Source organism: Cebus imitator, unplaced genomic scaffold, assembly GCF_001604975.1.
Source record: "Cebus imitator isolate Cc_AM_T3 unplaced genomic scaffold, Cebus_imitator-1.0 Scaffold0, whole genome shotgun sequence".
In the NCBI taxonomy this organism is placed as follows: domain Eukaryota; kingdom Metazoa; phylum Chordata; class Mammalia; order Primates; family Cebidae; genus Cebus; species Cebus imitator.
In genome coordinates this window covers 13972652-13987867 of record NW_016107315.1, presented here as the reverse complement: position 1 = coordinate 13987867, position 15216 = coordinate 13972652, and the positions used below count along the sequence as shown (strand labels likewise).

At 39.7% G+C, this 15216-nt stretch overlaps 1 protein-coding gene across 8 annotated transcripts in view; it reads right to left on the bottom strand.

The window, feature by feature from the left end:
- SNX19 (sorting nexin 19) overlaps positions 1 to 15216 on the bottom strand; it is a 44254-nt gene that overhangs the window by 8999 nt on the left and 20039 nt on the right. Inside the window, exons 9-10 of one of the 8 annotated variants that reach the window (XR_005198933.1) lie at positions 8489 to 8634; positions 6234 to 6723 (exon numbers count right to left, since the gene is read on the bottom strand). The exons of 4 other annotated variants lie outside the window; for them this stretch is intronic. Coding sequence is in view for 3 of the 4 variants with exons in the window: in XM_017523290.2 (XP_017378779.1) it covers positions 12353 to 12473 (121 nt within the window). In the remaining variant the exon portion in view is untranslated. Of the gene's footprint in view, positions 1 to 6233; positions 6724 to 8488; positions 8635 to 12309; positions 12474 to 12640; positions 13157 to 15216 lie in introns of those variants that run through there. 3 more of the 8 variants (XM_017523299.2, XM_017523290.2, XM_017523316.2) reach the window with 3 other exon arrangements.

The following is a 15216-nucleotide window of genomic DNA, read 5'->3' as shown; positions in this document are numbered from 1 at the left end:
ACACAGAAAGAAGACAGCTGTCTATGAACAAGGAAAAGGGCCCTCACCAGAGACCAATCCTGCTGGTACCTTGATCTAGAGCCTCCTGGGCTTTAGAACTGTGAGAAATACATTTCTGTTGTTTATAAGCCATTCGGTTTATGGTATTTTGTTACAGCAGCCCAAATAGACTAAGATACCATAAATTACATCAGCAAGCAGAAAAGGACAATGTAACCACTGACTCTTACAATGGAAACCAAGCCAATTCAACAACTTGAGGTAACAGAATTTGAAGATGAGTAGCAATAAGAATCGTGTTATTGACTGCGTGTTCACTATGTGCCACATACTGTACAAGCGGTTTTACAGAAGAGAACACTAAAAGGGCCTCGGTCTCTGAGCAAGGCTGCACCTACACCTTTCTAGCTCTCCTTGGGCGGGAAGCATTATAACCTTCTTGGTAACATGCACACACAGCCTTCACAGCTAAGCCTTTGGCGATCTTTTCACGATTTCCTCCTCTACCTTCCCAGCCATATCCTCTAGTCTTCAAGTCCTCATGATTGTCTTGGGGATTTCCTACATCTGCCCTTTGTTCATAATAGTTCTCTAACAAGGCCCTCTTCTCACCTTGCCTGAAGAGCAAGTCTCGAGTCTGCCCTTCTGGCAAGACCTGTTTCAACCCCATCTCCTCCATGAAATCTTTGACCATCACAGCTAGAAATGCTCTCCTTCTCCATAGACCTCCTTTGGCAGGTAGTTCTTCAGCCAATATTTTACTTTGGAATATGAAACTTTTCAAAGGTGTTTACAGCTTTACCTCTTCAACTAAATTATAAGCTGTAAGAGTTCTGTATCTTGTACTTTAAAAAAGTTTCCCACAGTACTTGGTGCTCAAGAAATGGTTGACTGATAACTGTTCTTATTTCAATGAAAAAATTTCCCTTTGTCTTACTTTCAAAAATGAGTCAATTACTCTGAGGGAGAAGATATGCTTTGGTATACCTTCCAAAGGACCTCACATTGCATTATGACAAAAATGTCCTCCTTGCTCTCTTGCATGGTGATTCAGTGTCTCACGCACATGTGTTGGGTGCAAAATGAATTTTAGTATGTGGCAAATCTGGAATTCAGCTGGAAACCTAAAAGGCAGTTCAACATTACTCTTTTTTTGTTCCTGCACTTTTTTCAAAGTGATGTGCTATAAGCCGAGGCTCAAGGCTGTTGAGGTCTCCCCTTCATCCACCTCATTCCAGATTGGCATAGCTGTGTTGGTCATGGATGGACAATCAACCACTTCTATTCATGCATGGAAGACTCTGTTTGGTGCCACACCACATGGCAGCTCATGCCATCGCTCCTATACTCCAGTCACTTGTCACCCATCCAGGAGCAGAGGGGGCTGCCAAGGCAAACTTTATTTAACCTCCACTCTGCCAGACAGTCTGCATTCCACTCAAGCTGGGCATTCCAGCCATGGGGGCTGCAATCCCCCAAGCCCAGGGCTCACAAATGATTCTAAGAATAGGAAGTGTGTAAGGTAACAGCAGGGCAAGAATGATAGCCATCGATGGAGATCAAGAGTGGCACAAAGCTGTTCTTGTCCAAAATAGCCATCACGATCGTATTTGTTATTATTAGGACTGCATCTCCTTTTTATAGGGCTTTTCATTCAGTGAGCCTAAGACGCCTGATGAAAGGGATCCAGCAGCAAGAATTCCTGTTCCTGTTTATATAAGAGGGTCACCAGAGGGAGGTGGCTGCAATGACCTGATCGGCTTCTCTGCAGGGGATTAACTGATCCAAGATCTCCTTTGTTCACCTCAAACCATGTATACTTCTGCAATTTTTGCTGAGGCGCATGATGTGTCTTAGGGTCTCATCTACGTGTCTCAGAGAGGAGCAAAGTCTTGCAAACTAAAATATTCAGCCATACAATCCTTCTTAGACTAAACATGTTACACGCCGGCAAATCTGGGTACCTCAGCCATCTTCTGGGCATGTCTTACAAAGCAAGAGTTTGATTCTTTTCAATGAACATTAATTTATCTGATGCGGACAGGACCTCTCATTGCATTATGACAAGAATGTCCTCCTTATTCTCTTGCATGGTGAGTGTGTCATGCACATATGTTGGGTGCAAAATGAATTTAGCATGTGGCAAAATATAAATTTGTAAACATATATATATATAAACATATATATATATATATATATATATATAAACATATATATATATATAAATTTGTAAAGCAACTTTTCAAACTCTAACTCTAAATGGAAATGTTAGGGAGAGAAATAAAAGCATGAAAAAGTAAAAATAAGCACCTGATGATGAGGATGAGTCTATGAGTCAAATTTGTGGGAGCTAAAAAGCACAACTCACTGACAAACTGACACCTTCAGGTAAGTATCAGCTGCTGATGAGACAAAGACACTGTCAAGGTCTGTACACATGAGACACAGAACTGGCCAACAAAAGGCCCTGGAAGAAGTCAGGCCCAGGAATGTAAGAAACAGGACTTCTACAACCTGGCAGAAATAAATTCCCTTCATACCTAGAAGGAGGGACAGAGTTTGGAAAGCGGCTTCTAGTACCCGCGCTGCACAGTTTCAGCTTTCCTTATTCTTCTCCACACTCTGAAGACACAGACCACACACTTGCACCACACAATGTTTAAACATTTGCTCTGTTTCCTGGATTCTCTTCTTGCCCACATTCTGCCCACTCTTCTCCCTGTCAGCAGAGGCTTTATCCTAGTCCTTTGGGCTCAGCATGGTCTTACTTCCTAGCCCCAGGCGGCCTGTGTAGAAGACAAATCCTTCCTGTTCACAGAACTTCTGAGTGATGGTGTCTTATTAAAAATGATGAGTATGCTAATCAGGCAGAAAAACATGACAAAGCCCAAGCCAAGAAGATCACCACCACTACTGCCACTGCCCCTCACACAATACAATCTCTAAAATGTGTATGCTGTCATTCAATTTCTAAGACATACTTTGTTATCAGCCACAATGCCTTTCTTAAGTTGTAAATGGCTATATTCAGAAATTTGGTATACTCTGCCTTGCCTAACACCTGGATGGAACCAACCACCACAGGTTCTTGACAGCAATGAAGAATGTGGAGATCTCTTCATCCAAAGATCTCTCATCTCCCTTCCATCCCTACCTTCCCTTCCTTGGGTACTATCATCCTTCTCTAAGGTGAAGTTCCATACACACCATCATTCCTTTATCTAACTTTATTAACTTTCTTAATCATGCTTGGTTTATTTGGGAACTGGCTAGAGCATGGAAGACAAAGAGATTAGGTGTAGGATTGTTAAAAGGCACAGACTGCTCGACCTCTCTCCATTAACTCTCTTCATCTCACTATTCTACACTGCATCTTTCTATTCTTAACATAAGAGTGGGAAGGTTAAAAAGAGTTGTGTATCTCTCTAGAGCTCTCTTTAAGTGGAAGGAATGGAATTTATGTGCCTGAAGTCCAATACATCACAGGAGCTTTTCCAGCGTCAGTTTCTGGAATTTGCTGGTACCACTTACTATTAGGCTGACAGAAAACTAAAACTTCATGGTCAAAACATACACACGTTCCTCTCACTATTCATTAGAAATTACTTATAATGAATCATGTACTAAATACAAATGCTATTGTTTATCTAATACAAGATGGTTGAGGTAAATATGCTAAAATAAATATGGTGGAGAATAGCCTTAGATAGCACTGGTTTTATTTTCCACCACTATTCCACGTCTGATATTTCATTTAGAGATATCTCTTTCTATTATCCTGCCTTCATCCCAAAGAAGAGAAGAAAAAAATAAAACAAAAAAAACCCAAACAAGGTCTCTTCTGTCAAGCCATCTCTGAATGATTCAGAGTCTTACTAGAGGGGCTAGAAATAGCCAATAAAATACCAAGAAACCCACCCCACAACATTTTGACTCCAAGACACTCAAGAACTTCACTTATGCCAGATGGGAGAAGAGAGGATGTGGAGATCAGGGCTTGTCACTATGCGGGGACTACTCATCTACTCCATGTTCAAGGGAACCTGGTCTGAAATAGCTGCAGATAGAGGAATGAAGCAACGACTAAAAAGGAGACAGTTTAATACTAGGGCTTAGGATGGCACTTCAAGGTTAGCAGAAGGTCATTTCCCATGAAAACAGCGGAATCCAATCTCACGAGTAAGAGGAGAAGGCCTTAGAGACCATGTCTAACCCAATTAGCCAAATCCCCTTCACTTCTTTTCTAAGGCAGCAGCTATGGCTGAGTGAGAAATGCTCTTAAATCAGCATGGCTTAATGAAGAGGAGAAAGGGAATAAGATACTAAAATCATAAAACAAAAGATATTCAGAAGAGCCATAACAATATTCTAAACAAAAATGCCGGGTGCAATCTAAATAAAAGAAAATAATAGGGCCATTCCTTCCAGCCTATTTGTCCATTGGCTATTTATCTCTATAGACAATCCCAGGGCAATCATGCTTCAACTTCATCTTAAGACACCAAATATAGTTCAAAGGCAAAGAGACAGTAAAGGAAGATCAAGTTAAAGCTTCTATCATTCTAAATACACCTTCAATATGTTAGAAGTACTGACTTCTTTTATTAACCTTAGAGCACGGTTTTCAACCTTGGTACTACCAATATTTTGGACTGTGAAATCTTTGTCATAGGGGCTTTCCTGTGCATTATAAAATATTCCACAACATCCCTGCCCTTCTCCCCTCAAACTAGGTGCTAGTTGTGCCAACCAAACATGTCTCCAGAACCTGCCACATGTCCCCTGAGGACAAAATTGCTCCAGTTGAGAATCACTGCCTTAGACTTAGGGACTTTTGGATACAACTGTATCAGGCTACTTTCATAGTCATTTTAAACCTGGTGGTTGTAGTACAATGCATTTTAAACTGTGGGCTGGCCATCATTATATTACAGATCATATAATCTGCCTTGTTGTTTGTGATAACATGAAAATGCATCTGTTTGGAGACACTTGTTTCATATGTATGTACATACATATGTGTATATCAGATATGCGTGCACGCATATGTATGTATGTGCTCATGCCTATGAGTGTGTTCACAGTGGGCTGCAATGTACACTGCATTTTTTACTGTAGGTTGAAGTTTAAAAAAAAGTTTGAAAAACACTCATATAGTGTCAAGAATCAGGAGTAGAAGCCCAAGCCACATTTTTAGCTTCCTGGAAATGCTCCCCATCTCCACCCACCCAAGCACCCTGTAAAATGTTTGCAGGGGCCTAAACCATGAACACTGTGTTCTGTACCGCCAGTCCTAGCACATGAGTATTGGCTCATCCAATCAGTAGCAGACAATCCATAGGGTGGGAGAGAAAGGAGGTCTTGGAGGTGATGGTGTAGATTCAGGACATTCTCCATTAAACAAACTGTTTTGGCCAATTTCACACCTGATAAAAGTTACACTTCTTTTCTCTCTGATGCTGTTCCCAGGCCTCTGTCTTCCTGCCATGGCCCTTTCTTATGTTTATAGACAGCTCCCTCTGTCAGCTCTCAGCTCTAGGTTTCTGTCCTATAACTATCCAGACCCAAGTTACTCAGCTGTGTCTGAGAAAGTTCAACATTGCTGCCCTCTGACTGTGTATCTAGGTCACCATCCTTTCCTGCCCGGTGCTGGAGAAGAATGAGGAGGAAATGAACTCTGAGGGCAAGAAACTACTGCTTCTTTCTCCCAGTGACTACTGTGAAATCTAAAATGGCTCAGAGTTTGCACAATTTCTTCTTCTGTGATTTTTGCTTTCATGTTTTAAATCATGGATCCACACCTTTGAATCATGTACTTCAAAGAAGACTTGACACTGTCCTAAATACCATGATGTAAGAATCTGAGTTCCGTATGTTTATATCTAGCCACAAACAGTTTTTGTTTTTGATTACTAATGTACACATCACAGATATAAAATTAATATGTATTAAAAAATGGAAGGATTCTTAAGGAAGGAACTTCAAAAAATCATAAGATAACCTTAGTGATTATCTTTTCCAATCTTGTTAACTCTATATATGAAAACACTGAGCACCAAAAAAAAAAAAAAAAAAAAAAAAAAAGTTGCGGTGAGCCGAAATCGCGCCATTGCACTCCAGCCTGGGTAACATGAAAGAAACTCTGAAAAAAAAAAAAAAAAAAAAATACTTTACAGTAAGTGGCTTATAAGAACATAAACTTGAGAGTTAGAAGGGAACTTGGAGGTGATCTTGTCTAGTCTCCCAAAGCAGAGCTCTCTTCTGTAACATAATGGCATAGGCACGGGTTGTGCCCTGTGAATCCAGAAACTTGGGCTTTTATCTTAGTTCTGCTACCAAATGGAAGTGGCTTAATTCCTTCAAAGCATAATTTAATTTTGTTGAAGATGTTTCTTAAACCTTGGCAACCCAAATCTGCCTCCTTGTGTTAATAAATTTAGTCATTGGTTCTAGTTCTAGTCTCTGGAGTTGCCAGTTATTAGGTAAATCTCTTCCAAAAGACAATAGCTTGCATTTTTAAATTCAGCTATTATTTTTCCCTTATGTCTTTTCTATAAGCTATATACATACTTGATTTTGCCAACCTCCAAGACATGCAATAAATATCTGATGAATGAAGGAGAGAAATGAACCACTTCTCATCCTGGCTCCATCCTCTGGTTGTGCTGCTTTGTTTTTCTTTCAAAATGAAGTGCCCAGAACCAAACAGCTCTGAGATGTGATCTGACCAGTGAAGAATACAGGGTATTAATGCCTTCCTTGATTTAGACGCTATACTTCTTATATAGCCTAAGACTGTGTTAGCTTTTTGGCACACACATCAAAAGCACTCACTCATATTGAGTTTTCAGTCAACTAAAACCCCAAGTCCACATGCGTATATTAAAACAAAAATTGTGTGCCCCTCTGTTAAGTATAGACTTGCACTTCTGTATTTATGCAATTAAAAAAAATCTAAATTATAGTTTATAATAGTTATTGCTACCAAATTCCACCTTGTTGGCTTTAGATTACCATTCTAAGTTTTCTAAGTGTTTTTGAATCTTAATTTTCATCATCTAGAGTATTAATTACTCCTCTAAGATTAGAATTACTTGCAAATTTTCTGATGAAAAAACTGATCAGGGTAAGATCAAGAGCAATGCTCTGTCACTAGAAAGTTCCCTCCAGGGTGGCATCAGTTTATGATGTTATTTACTCTTGGGCTAAAGATACTTGACTAGCCATAAGTTACTTAAAACTACTATAGTGCAGGAAGCACATTCCATTCTGTCCATATGGATATTACGGCAAAGCTTGCTGAAATCCATATACAATGTAACTACAACTGCACATTAATCAGGTAGGGCACAGTCCTCCTGAAGCCATGATGGTTTCTAGGGTTCCCCATTTCCCTTCCCAAATGTTCACGAACATCTATTTCATCATCTGCTTCAGAAATTTCCAGAAGCAAATGTTGGGGTCAAGAACCTTTAACCGTTTTTTAAAATGGCAAGATATTTGTGCATCTCTAACCCATATGTTTCTTAATGACCTTAATGTTAAATATAAATTTGTTAAGTTTCATGGGATATAATTCATCTAGGCCATGTACAGGTTTAAATGTACAAGCCTTTAAAATAGGTTAAATTGCTCTAGTGTTATTATTATTTTCATTCCTATTTTGGTTGTCAATTCTACTTTAATTATTTCTGTTTAATTCTTCTTGGTAGGCCATTTTCCTTGACGAAGAAAATAGAAAACAGCCTCGCAAATAATAGACCTATTCATTCATTGCTAAGTATATGAATAAATGCTTTTACCATGTAATCAGTTAATACTCTAGCGTCTGTCCCAAACGATTACCTTTATATATTTTTTCTTGTTAGTAACATGTGATGTATGTGTTTTTCACATAAGTCTTTCCCCTTAATACTTACCTACAACCTCATCTTATTAGTTCTATTACTGCTTTTTTTGTATTATTCAGTATGTGTGCCCTCTTTCTATTTTTAAAAATGTTCTCCTGGAATCTGATCTCAGTTAACTACCCTGGTTTCATTTACATTTGAAGCTGACTCTTTTTCTTCCTCATTAGAAATAAGTGTTTAATTTGTTCATTCCTTTACTCAAAGCATTGACTGAGCTTCTTGTAAATGCCAAAAAAAAAAAAACAAGTATACCTTTTAAATGCCCATCTACAGGACAAAAAAATAATAATAAATTGTGGTGTGGTCATTCATTGGAATACTGAATAGCAGTTATAAAAAAAAAAAAAAAAAAAGACTGTAAGGTTTTGAAGGCAGAAATCTTATGTAATTTATTTTGACATTTCCCTTAGCATTTACCAGTGTTATTCACAAATAAACAATCCAGGTTTTACTAAATGAATCAATCCTCTTGCAACTTTCAGCGATACCTTCTGGTGTTAAAAATTTAAGTTAATTTGTTATTACAGCATGTAAAGCAGTTTTTACCTCATTCTCTCATGCTCTGTGAGTTCCAGTACCTTTCATTTCTGCTTTCCTTTCTGTGGCAGCTGTTTTTCACGATATCCAGTTTTAACTTTATCTGACTATTTTGGTCAAGGTCTTACTCTTCACTGGGTTGATGGTCTGCTGCCATTCTTTCTACAATTTTCGAGTTGTACTCTGTCTAGTCAGAAGTTCACCATGTGAATAATCATATGTCACGGCACAGAAAATTCAAAAACCTTGCCTTGATACCAGCTACACAGTTAGCTATGATTTAATGTTTTCCTTTTTCTTCTAAGAAACTTACAGATAGAAAAAAAGTCGAAAATATGATCTAGGCCTTAAGTTTTCTATTTAAAAACATCTCAAAATTACTAGAGATACAGTATAGACTTCTTCAAGTGTCATCATTTATTTTTATAAAAATCAGAGCAGATAATAATCTGTTAATTTAGTAAGCAACAGAATTTTAACCACAACCCAATATGCTGTTCAGAAAGATATTATCCCATTCTTTTAGTTACGCTTCTCAATCTGCAAGTTGAAAATTATGTGTGAGTCATTCTTGATTTCTCTTTTTCTCAACCCTAACCCAATACCACGTAATCATGTAAACAGTCACTAAATATAGGTGATCCTACCTCCTCTGTATCTCATGAATCTATTACCCCTTTACCATCTCTATTGCAATGATCTTAGTTGAATGCCTCATCACCTTTTATCTCTATCAATGATACCCCTTCCTAATTTGTCTTACTGGTTCTAACTTTGGCCCCTTCAATTAATCCTCCACAGCACTATTTAAATGATTTTTCTCAATTGCAAATTTGCTTATGTCATCATCTGTTTATGTTTTGTAAATTGTTTCCAATCAAATGAGTGACAAATGTTTTGTTCCTGGAATGACTCACAGGACTCTGAATGAACAGACTCCCATTAAACTCTTCAGTGTTATCATCAGCCTTATTCTTGCATATCATATATTCCTAATCAATTATACTCAACTTCTTTGAGTACCACAAATACACGATATTATTTTACTGCTCTGCCTCGAATGCTCTCTCTCTCTCACTGTCTCCTGGCAACTCCCTTCATTCTTTAAATCTCATCTCTGATGTCATCTCCTATAAGCCTTCCCTGGACCTCTCATAATTCATACATACCTTCTCTGAATCACATATAGAGTATTTTTCAAAGCACTGATTTTATACGACAACTCCTATTTATAAGTTTGCGCCTCCAACTGGATATTAAACTCTCTATGGTAGGGGTTTTGGGCCTTTTTTAAGTATTTTGATCACCTAACATAGTGCCTACCACAGAGAAGGCAATCAATAAATATTGGTTAATAAGGAAATTCATGCTGTATATGGGACCAACACTGGTCTTAAAGCACGGCACACAGTTCAAAATAGGCTCTGCAGAAAGCATACATCCCAATATTTAAAACAGCAAAAACACTGAGCTCTTAATTATTCAGGCTTATGGAGGAAGACAATGACAGATTTTAAAAAATCACGAACAATATAAACATCCTTTGTATTTGGCATTCCATATGTGTTTATATATACATCTGGCAGATTTACTTTCCTAATAATCTTTTGTTTAGGCTAATAATAAAACTGTGGGCCAATACACCAGTGACAGAGCTGATGTTGTAAGGGGTATGCCAGGTAATAAGACAGCGGATCTACAACTAAGAATAATCCATGAAATGGGCATTCACATCTGGCTACACATTTCTCTAAAGGGAAGATAGCTGGAAGGCAAGGGGATGGGTCAGCCTGCTCCTTATCTCACACCATAAATCCTGGAGGAGAGAGACAGCTGCCAGCAGCCTACGTTTGGTCAGTTTTCCTGGCAAATAGGCCCAGAGGACAGAAGAGATTGAAAGTCAAACAAAAACAAAGGAGGGTTGGGAGGACCATGAGTCACACTTGTATTTTGGGAAGTGCCTCTGATGGATGGAGCAGCACTGAATTGATTCCCATTCATTATTTGAAACTAGTAAGAAGAAAAGAAGAAGGAAGGAAGCAGAATGGGGGAGGAAAGACCAAAAGCAAAGGTCAGGTTACCTTTTCTAATGAATGCAGAATGAGAAAAAGATACTTGGGGACTCTGTATTCTTAGGATAAATAAGACTGATTGCAAAGGGAAATCTCTAAAAATTTCTTCTATATTTGATTATTGTGACATGTTTAGGATTTCAATCTGCAAGTTTTCTTTTTTCTTTTTTGAGACAGAGTGTTGCTCTGTCACCCAGGCTGGAGTGCAGTAGTGGGACCTCAGCTCACTGAAACCTCCGCCTCCCGGGTTTAAGTGATTCTCTTGCCTCAACCTCCCAAGTTGCTGAGACTAAGGGCATGCGCCATCATGTCTGGCTAATTTTTTTGTATTTTTAGTAGAGACAGGGTTTCACCATGTTGGCCAGGCTGGTCTCGAACTCCTGACCTCAAATGATTCACCCGTCTTGGCCTCCCAAAGTGCTGGGATTACAGGCAGGAGCCACTGTGCCCAAACAATCTGTAAGTTTTTTACACACAAATCTAGTGTGCCTCTGAAGACTTTCAAGTCAACTTGTTTTGGATCCATACTGTGTTTCGACTGATATACTATAATCCAGCTCTGAAAAAATCAGTACTGATAGACTTTAAAAATAACACTAAAAAGCTACAGACAGGTCTGAGCCCAGCTAACCCACATACAAGTTGAACAAACTCTGAGCTCCGGCTTCCTTCACTATAAAATGGGCTAACTCTTGCTTTGCCTTCTTCACAAAGTTATCAAGATGAAAAATGAAAAATAAGCATTCTAAAAGTGCTAGTGTGTTTACACATGTAAAAGAGAAAAAGACTCCTTCAGAACCTCCTTAAAAATTCAACCAGGTCCAGAGAACTAATGATAAAGGATTGGGAGGAGCTTTGCGTTTTCTGCCTCAGTTTTCTCACTGTAAAGCTTACTCTCCTGGCACGCTTAGAGAAGTAAATACTGAACCAGTAAAGCAGCGTTTGGTACTGAGTGGTTAAGAAAATTGGGGAGAGGCCCCAGGGGTTTGAGGTAATATGAAAACTTTATTTCTGAATCCTCCCTGAAACCAGACCTCTATATACTAAACAATAAAACTTTCACTGCAGAGACTACAGGGTCTAAAATGTCTCTTCTTTCCTTGTCCCCGTGTGAACAGCATGGCTGGCTCATTCTCAGTCCCCAGGTAGTTATCCTGACCCTGCCTTTCTCAGCAGCAAGGGCAAGGGCAGAGAGGTGGGGTGAGGAGGGGGAAGGTAATTAAAATGGCCACCCATTCAGAAGAAAATTGAGTCCCTGGAGGGGAAAGGGCAGAAAGAGGGAGCAAAACCCTTAATGTTGAAGCACCAGGAAGAAAGGCAAGACACAAAAGAGGGGAGAAGGCAGTAATTTAGTGGTTGTCGTGACAACCAGAGCCCCTATTGTTCATGGGGACTTTACCTCACAGGGAGATCTCCTTGCCCTGCTCTGCACATAGAACCCCCACCACAGGAAAGGAGGATGGGAAGGGAAGAGTTGGAGGAGGCAGAAGTGATAAGTAATTATGTGCTCGCAGGAGGGGCTGACCTCCAAATTTCTACAAATATTACAGATAACAGATTTAGAGTGTACTCAGCCATGATTTGGAAGAAAATTATCAGGGATTTATTTAAATCAGCAGACATGGTAGGACTTCAAATTATGCTGTGAAAATGGCTAGAGGAAGCTGGAAAAGACCAGCCTTGAGGAGAATAAAGAATACATATGAGAAGCAGATGCCCAAGATAAACAAAGAGAAAACATACTGAGGGGGGTGTCGAGAAGAAAAAATGCCGATCATTAGCACCATCACCTTGGTGTAGAAGAGCTACCCAAAAGCATTTCCAATTTCCTCTCTACAGGCTGAATTGTAAAACCTTTCCCAGTAGAAGGCCATCTATCCTGATATGAAGGATGTAGGCACACCGCAGTGGAAACTCCAGAATCTCCACAGAATAGGAACTTTGGGAGCACTGACTGTGGGTAGAAAACACAGAGGAATAATAAATAAAAGTAGAAAAACAACAACACAAAGGAACCCTGGGGGAGACAGGAGGTGGGTGTTGAGGAACTTATCTTGATGCTGAATTTGCACACCAGCCTCCCTCCCAGGAGGGCTAAATTCCCCCTGAGAAATCTTTCAAGGCCAGCATTATATTACAGCTAAAGAAGATTTCCCACCAATTCACCCAACTCTCTCCCTGCTCCAGTAACAAATAGCTCTACTTCTCCAAAGGGCACTTGGAGAAGCCAGCCAGGACAGAGGTAAAGATCAAAAGTGAGCATTAACATGTGGTTGCTTCTCCAAAACCAAGTTAATGGGAGAGAGCCAAACAGTCTCCATCCACGGCTGAAAGTAATAGGAAACGTTCTTGATTATGTAACAGGTTGATAAGATTCCTAACATCAGGGTTATTCGGCACTGACAATCTCCACCTTAGTGACTATATAATGTGTAGGATTTGGGGATCACAAAAGACCCTGAATTTAGGTCCAACTAATTTATACAGAATATTGACAAAATTCTTTCAATTTAGATGTCCAGCTGGTCTCATCATCACAGACTCTGTTCTGCTCACTCTATTAAGAATGAATCAGCTCCAGTGCTGAATTTTTAACAAGTGGGATCCATTCAAAGGGGCAACTTCGCGTCATCCACACTGCGCCGAGAAGCAAGCATATGCTGAAGATGCATTAGAGAAGGAAGAAAGGTGACAGATGAAAGAAACAGGGCTTATCTAAAAGTCACTGGCACTAAGGAGTAGACAGATAAGTGGCCTCTAAATCTTGGAGCAAGCCAGGAAATGGCTTCAATACTATTGTATCAACACTAGGGCAGGGGAACCTATAACTGCAAAATCAACAGGTCTTCCTCAAAGGACAGTGATGGTATTGTTTAACCTGCAGCGCCACCTGGTGCCCATATGGAGAATTACTGTACCCGTGCCATGCAGCAGGAGTTCGGTAGGCTTTTTGTCACCTATTTGAAACAAAAGCAATACACATCCAGAAAGAAGCTGGCTAAAAGTATTCCAAATTACTTTTTATTTGAAAGTATAAATAACGCCCCTTCTCCTGTTTTAAAAATGTTTTAGTGCCTAGAATGTTATTCAGCCTAAATGACAACTATCTTACAAGATCTAGCTTTGTTATATTTTCCTCTATAAAGCCTCCCTAACATTTACCTCTAAATTATCTCTTATCCTCCAAAAACTTCATATGCCAGGCTATGATTCCCATTTGGAGAGTAACAGGCAAGGAAGTTAAGTGGTCTGTTCTAAGTCACATAGATAGCCTCAAAGCAAGATTTGAATTCAGATCTGACTTCAAAGCCCATGTTCTGGATTTCCATGCAGAAGGAAAGAAGTGGAGAAAGCACAACACCAGGAGATGCTTCCAGAGAGGGTAGGGTCTATGGGGCTTCACACTGGGAGGCCCAGGTTGGGGCGGGGCACTGCACTCTTTGGAGAGAGCCATTACAATGGGAGATGCCCTGAAGGGCCCCTAAAAACCTATTTGCTTAGGCCCTACCATGGTTCTGGGAATCAGAATTCCCCAATTAATTGAAGACCTGGGTACGCCTTGTGTGGAGGCAATGAAAGATTCAGTTTCCATTTTGCTGCTGGTCCCCCTGCACTACTAAGGAACTCCTAAGATTCTTGCTAGTGATAAGCAGAGGGACTGACTCCAGTAGAATGATGTGTGATCTTCTACATTCATTTATTTGAAACAAATTTATTAAGTGCTTTCTATGTATTTTGGGGCTGGGTGCTGAAGGTATAATGGTTAATAAGACATAGTCCCTGCCCTCAGGAGGCTGACATACAATCTAAAGCTGTTATCAAAATGTCAAGCTCTTAGGTTCCTGTTTGCAGTCATAGATGGGCAAGAGACACCAACAACCTGACTTGAAAAAAAAGGCTCTGAGGTTTAAATATCTCATGATATTCTGTTTTTGTTAACTTTTACAATGAGCAATTCTGCACCTCTATTTGAGTATATTAGACTTCAAGAGCGCACACACATAGAAATGCAAACGTAATGCAAAGGCACATGGCTGTCAGCTACCACCCACCTGCTACAATCAAAGATACATTCCAGGAGAGACTGTCACCACATGACAGGAAAAGCATGATGTCTACACCCAACCTAAGATGAGTGTGAAATAAGTGACACCCAAGAAATATGACAGGTAGACCACTCACATGACAGGGGAAACTGCTAGGGCCCATCCTGGCCCATTCTACAGCAGTCAAGAGCTTCCCTTTGGCATGGCCTAATGGAAGAGGCATGGGACAAGCAGCACTCCTTCCCAAGGAGACACAATCCAATCTGAGTAAAGCCATCAATGAGAAAAATTAATTTCAGCAACTCTAAAAACAGCCCAAGTCAATGATTAGAGAGTCAGAAAATCATGGAGAATTCTGAAGACATAGACTTAATTTTGCATCTGGGGGTCTTGCAAAGCATACTTCTAGAGAAGCTGTGCATAGGAAGAGATCGGGTATAAGACACAGCCAGGCACCAGAGCTGAACTGGAAGAAAAAGTTACACAGCAAAGGAAAAAACTGTAATCTATGCTTCCTGAGAAACTGTTGAGTCTTAACTTTGATAATGTTTTCCTGATTGTGAATAGGATGTAAACAGAGATACGTAAGAGACAATCCTTGGCTCAGAAGTGCTTTAAAAATAAAATCAGAATATGCAGACAAAAATAATT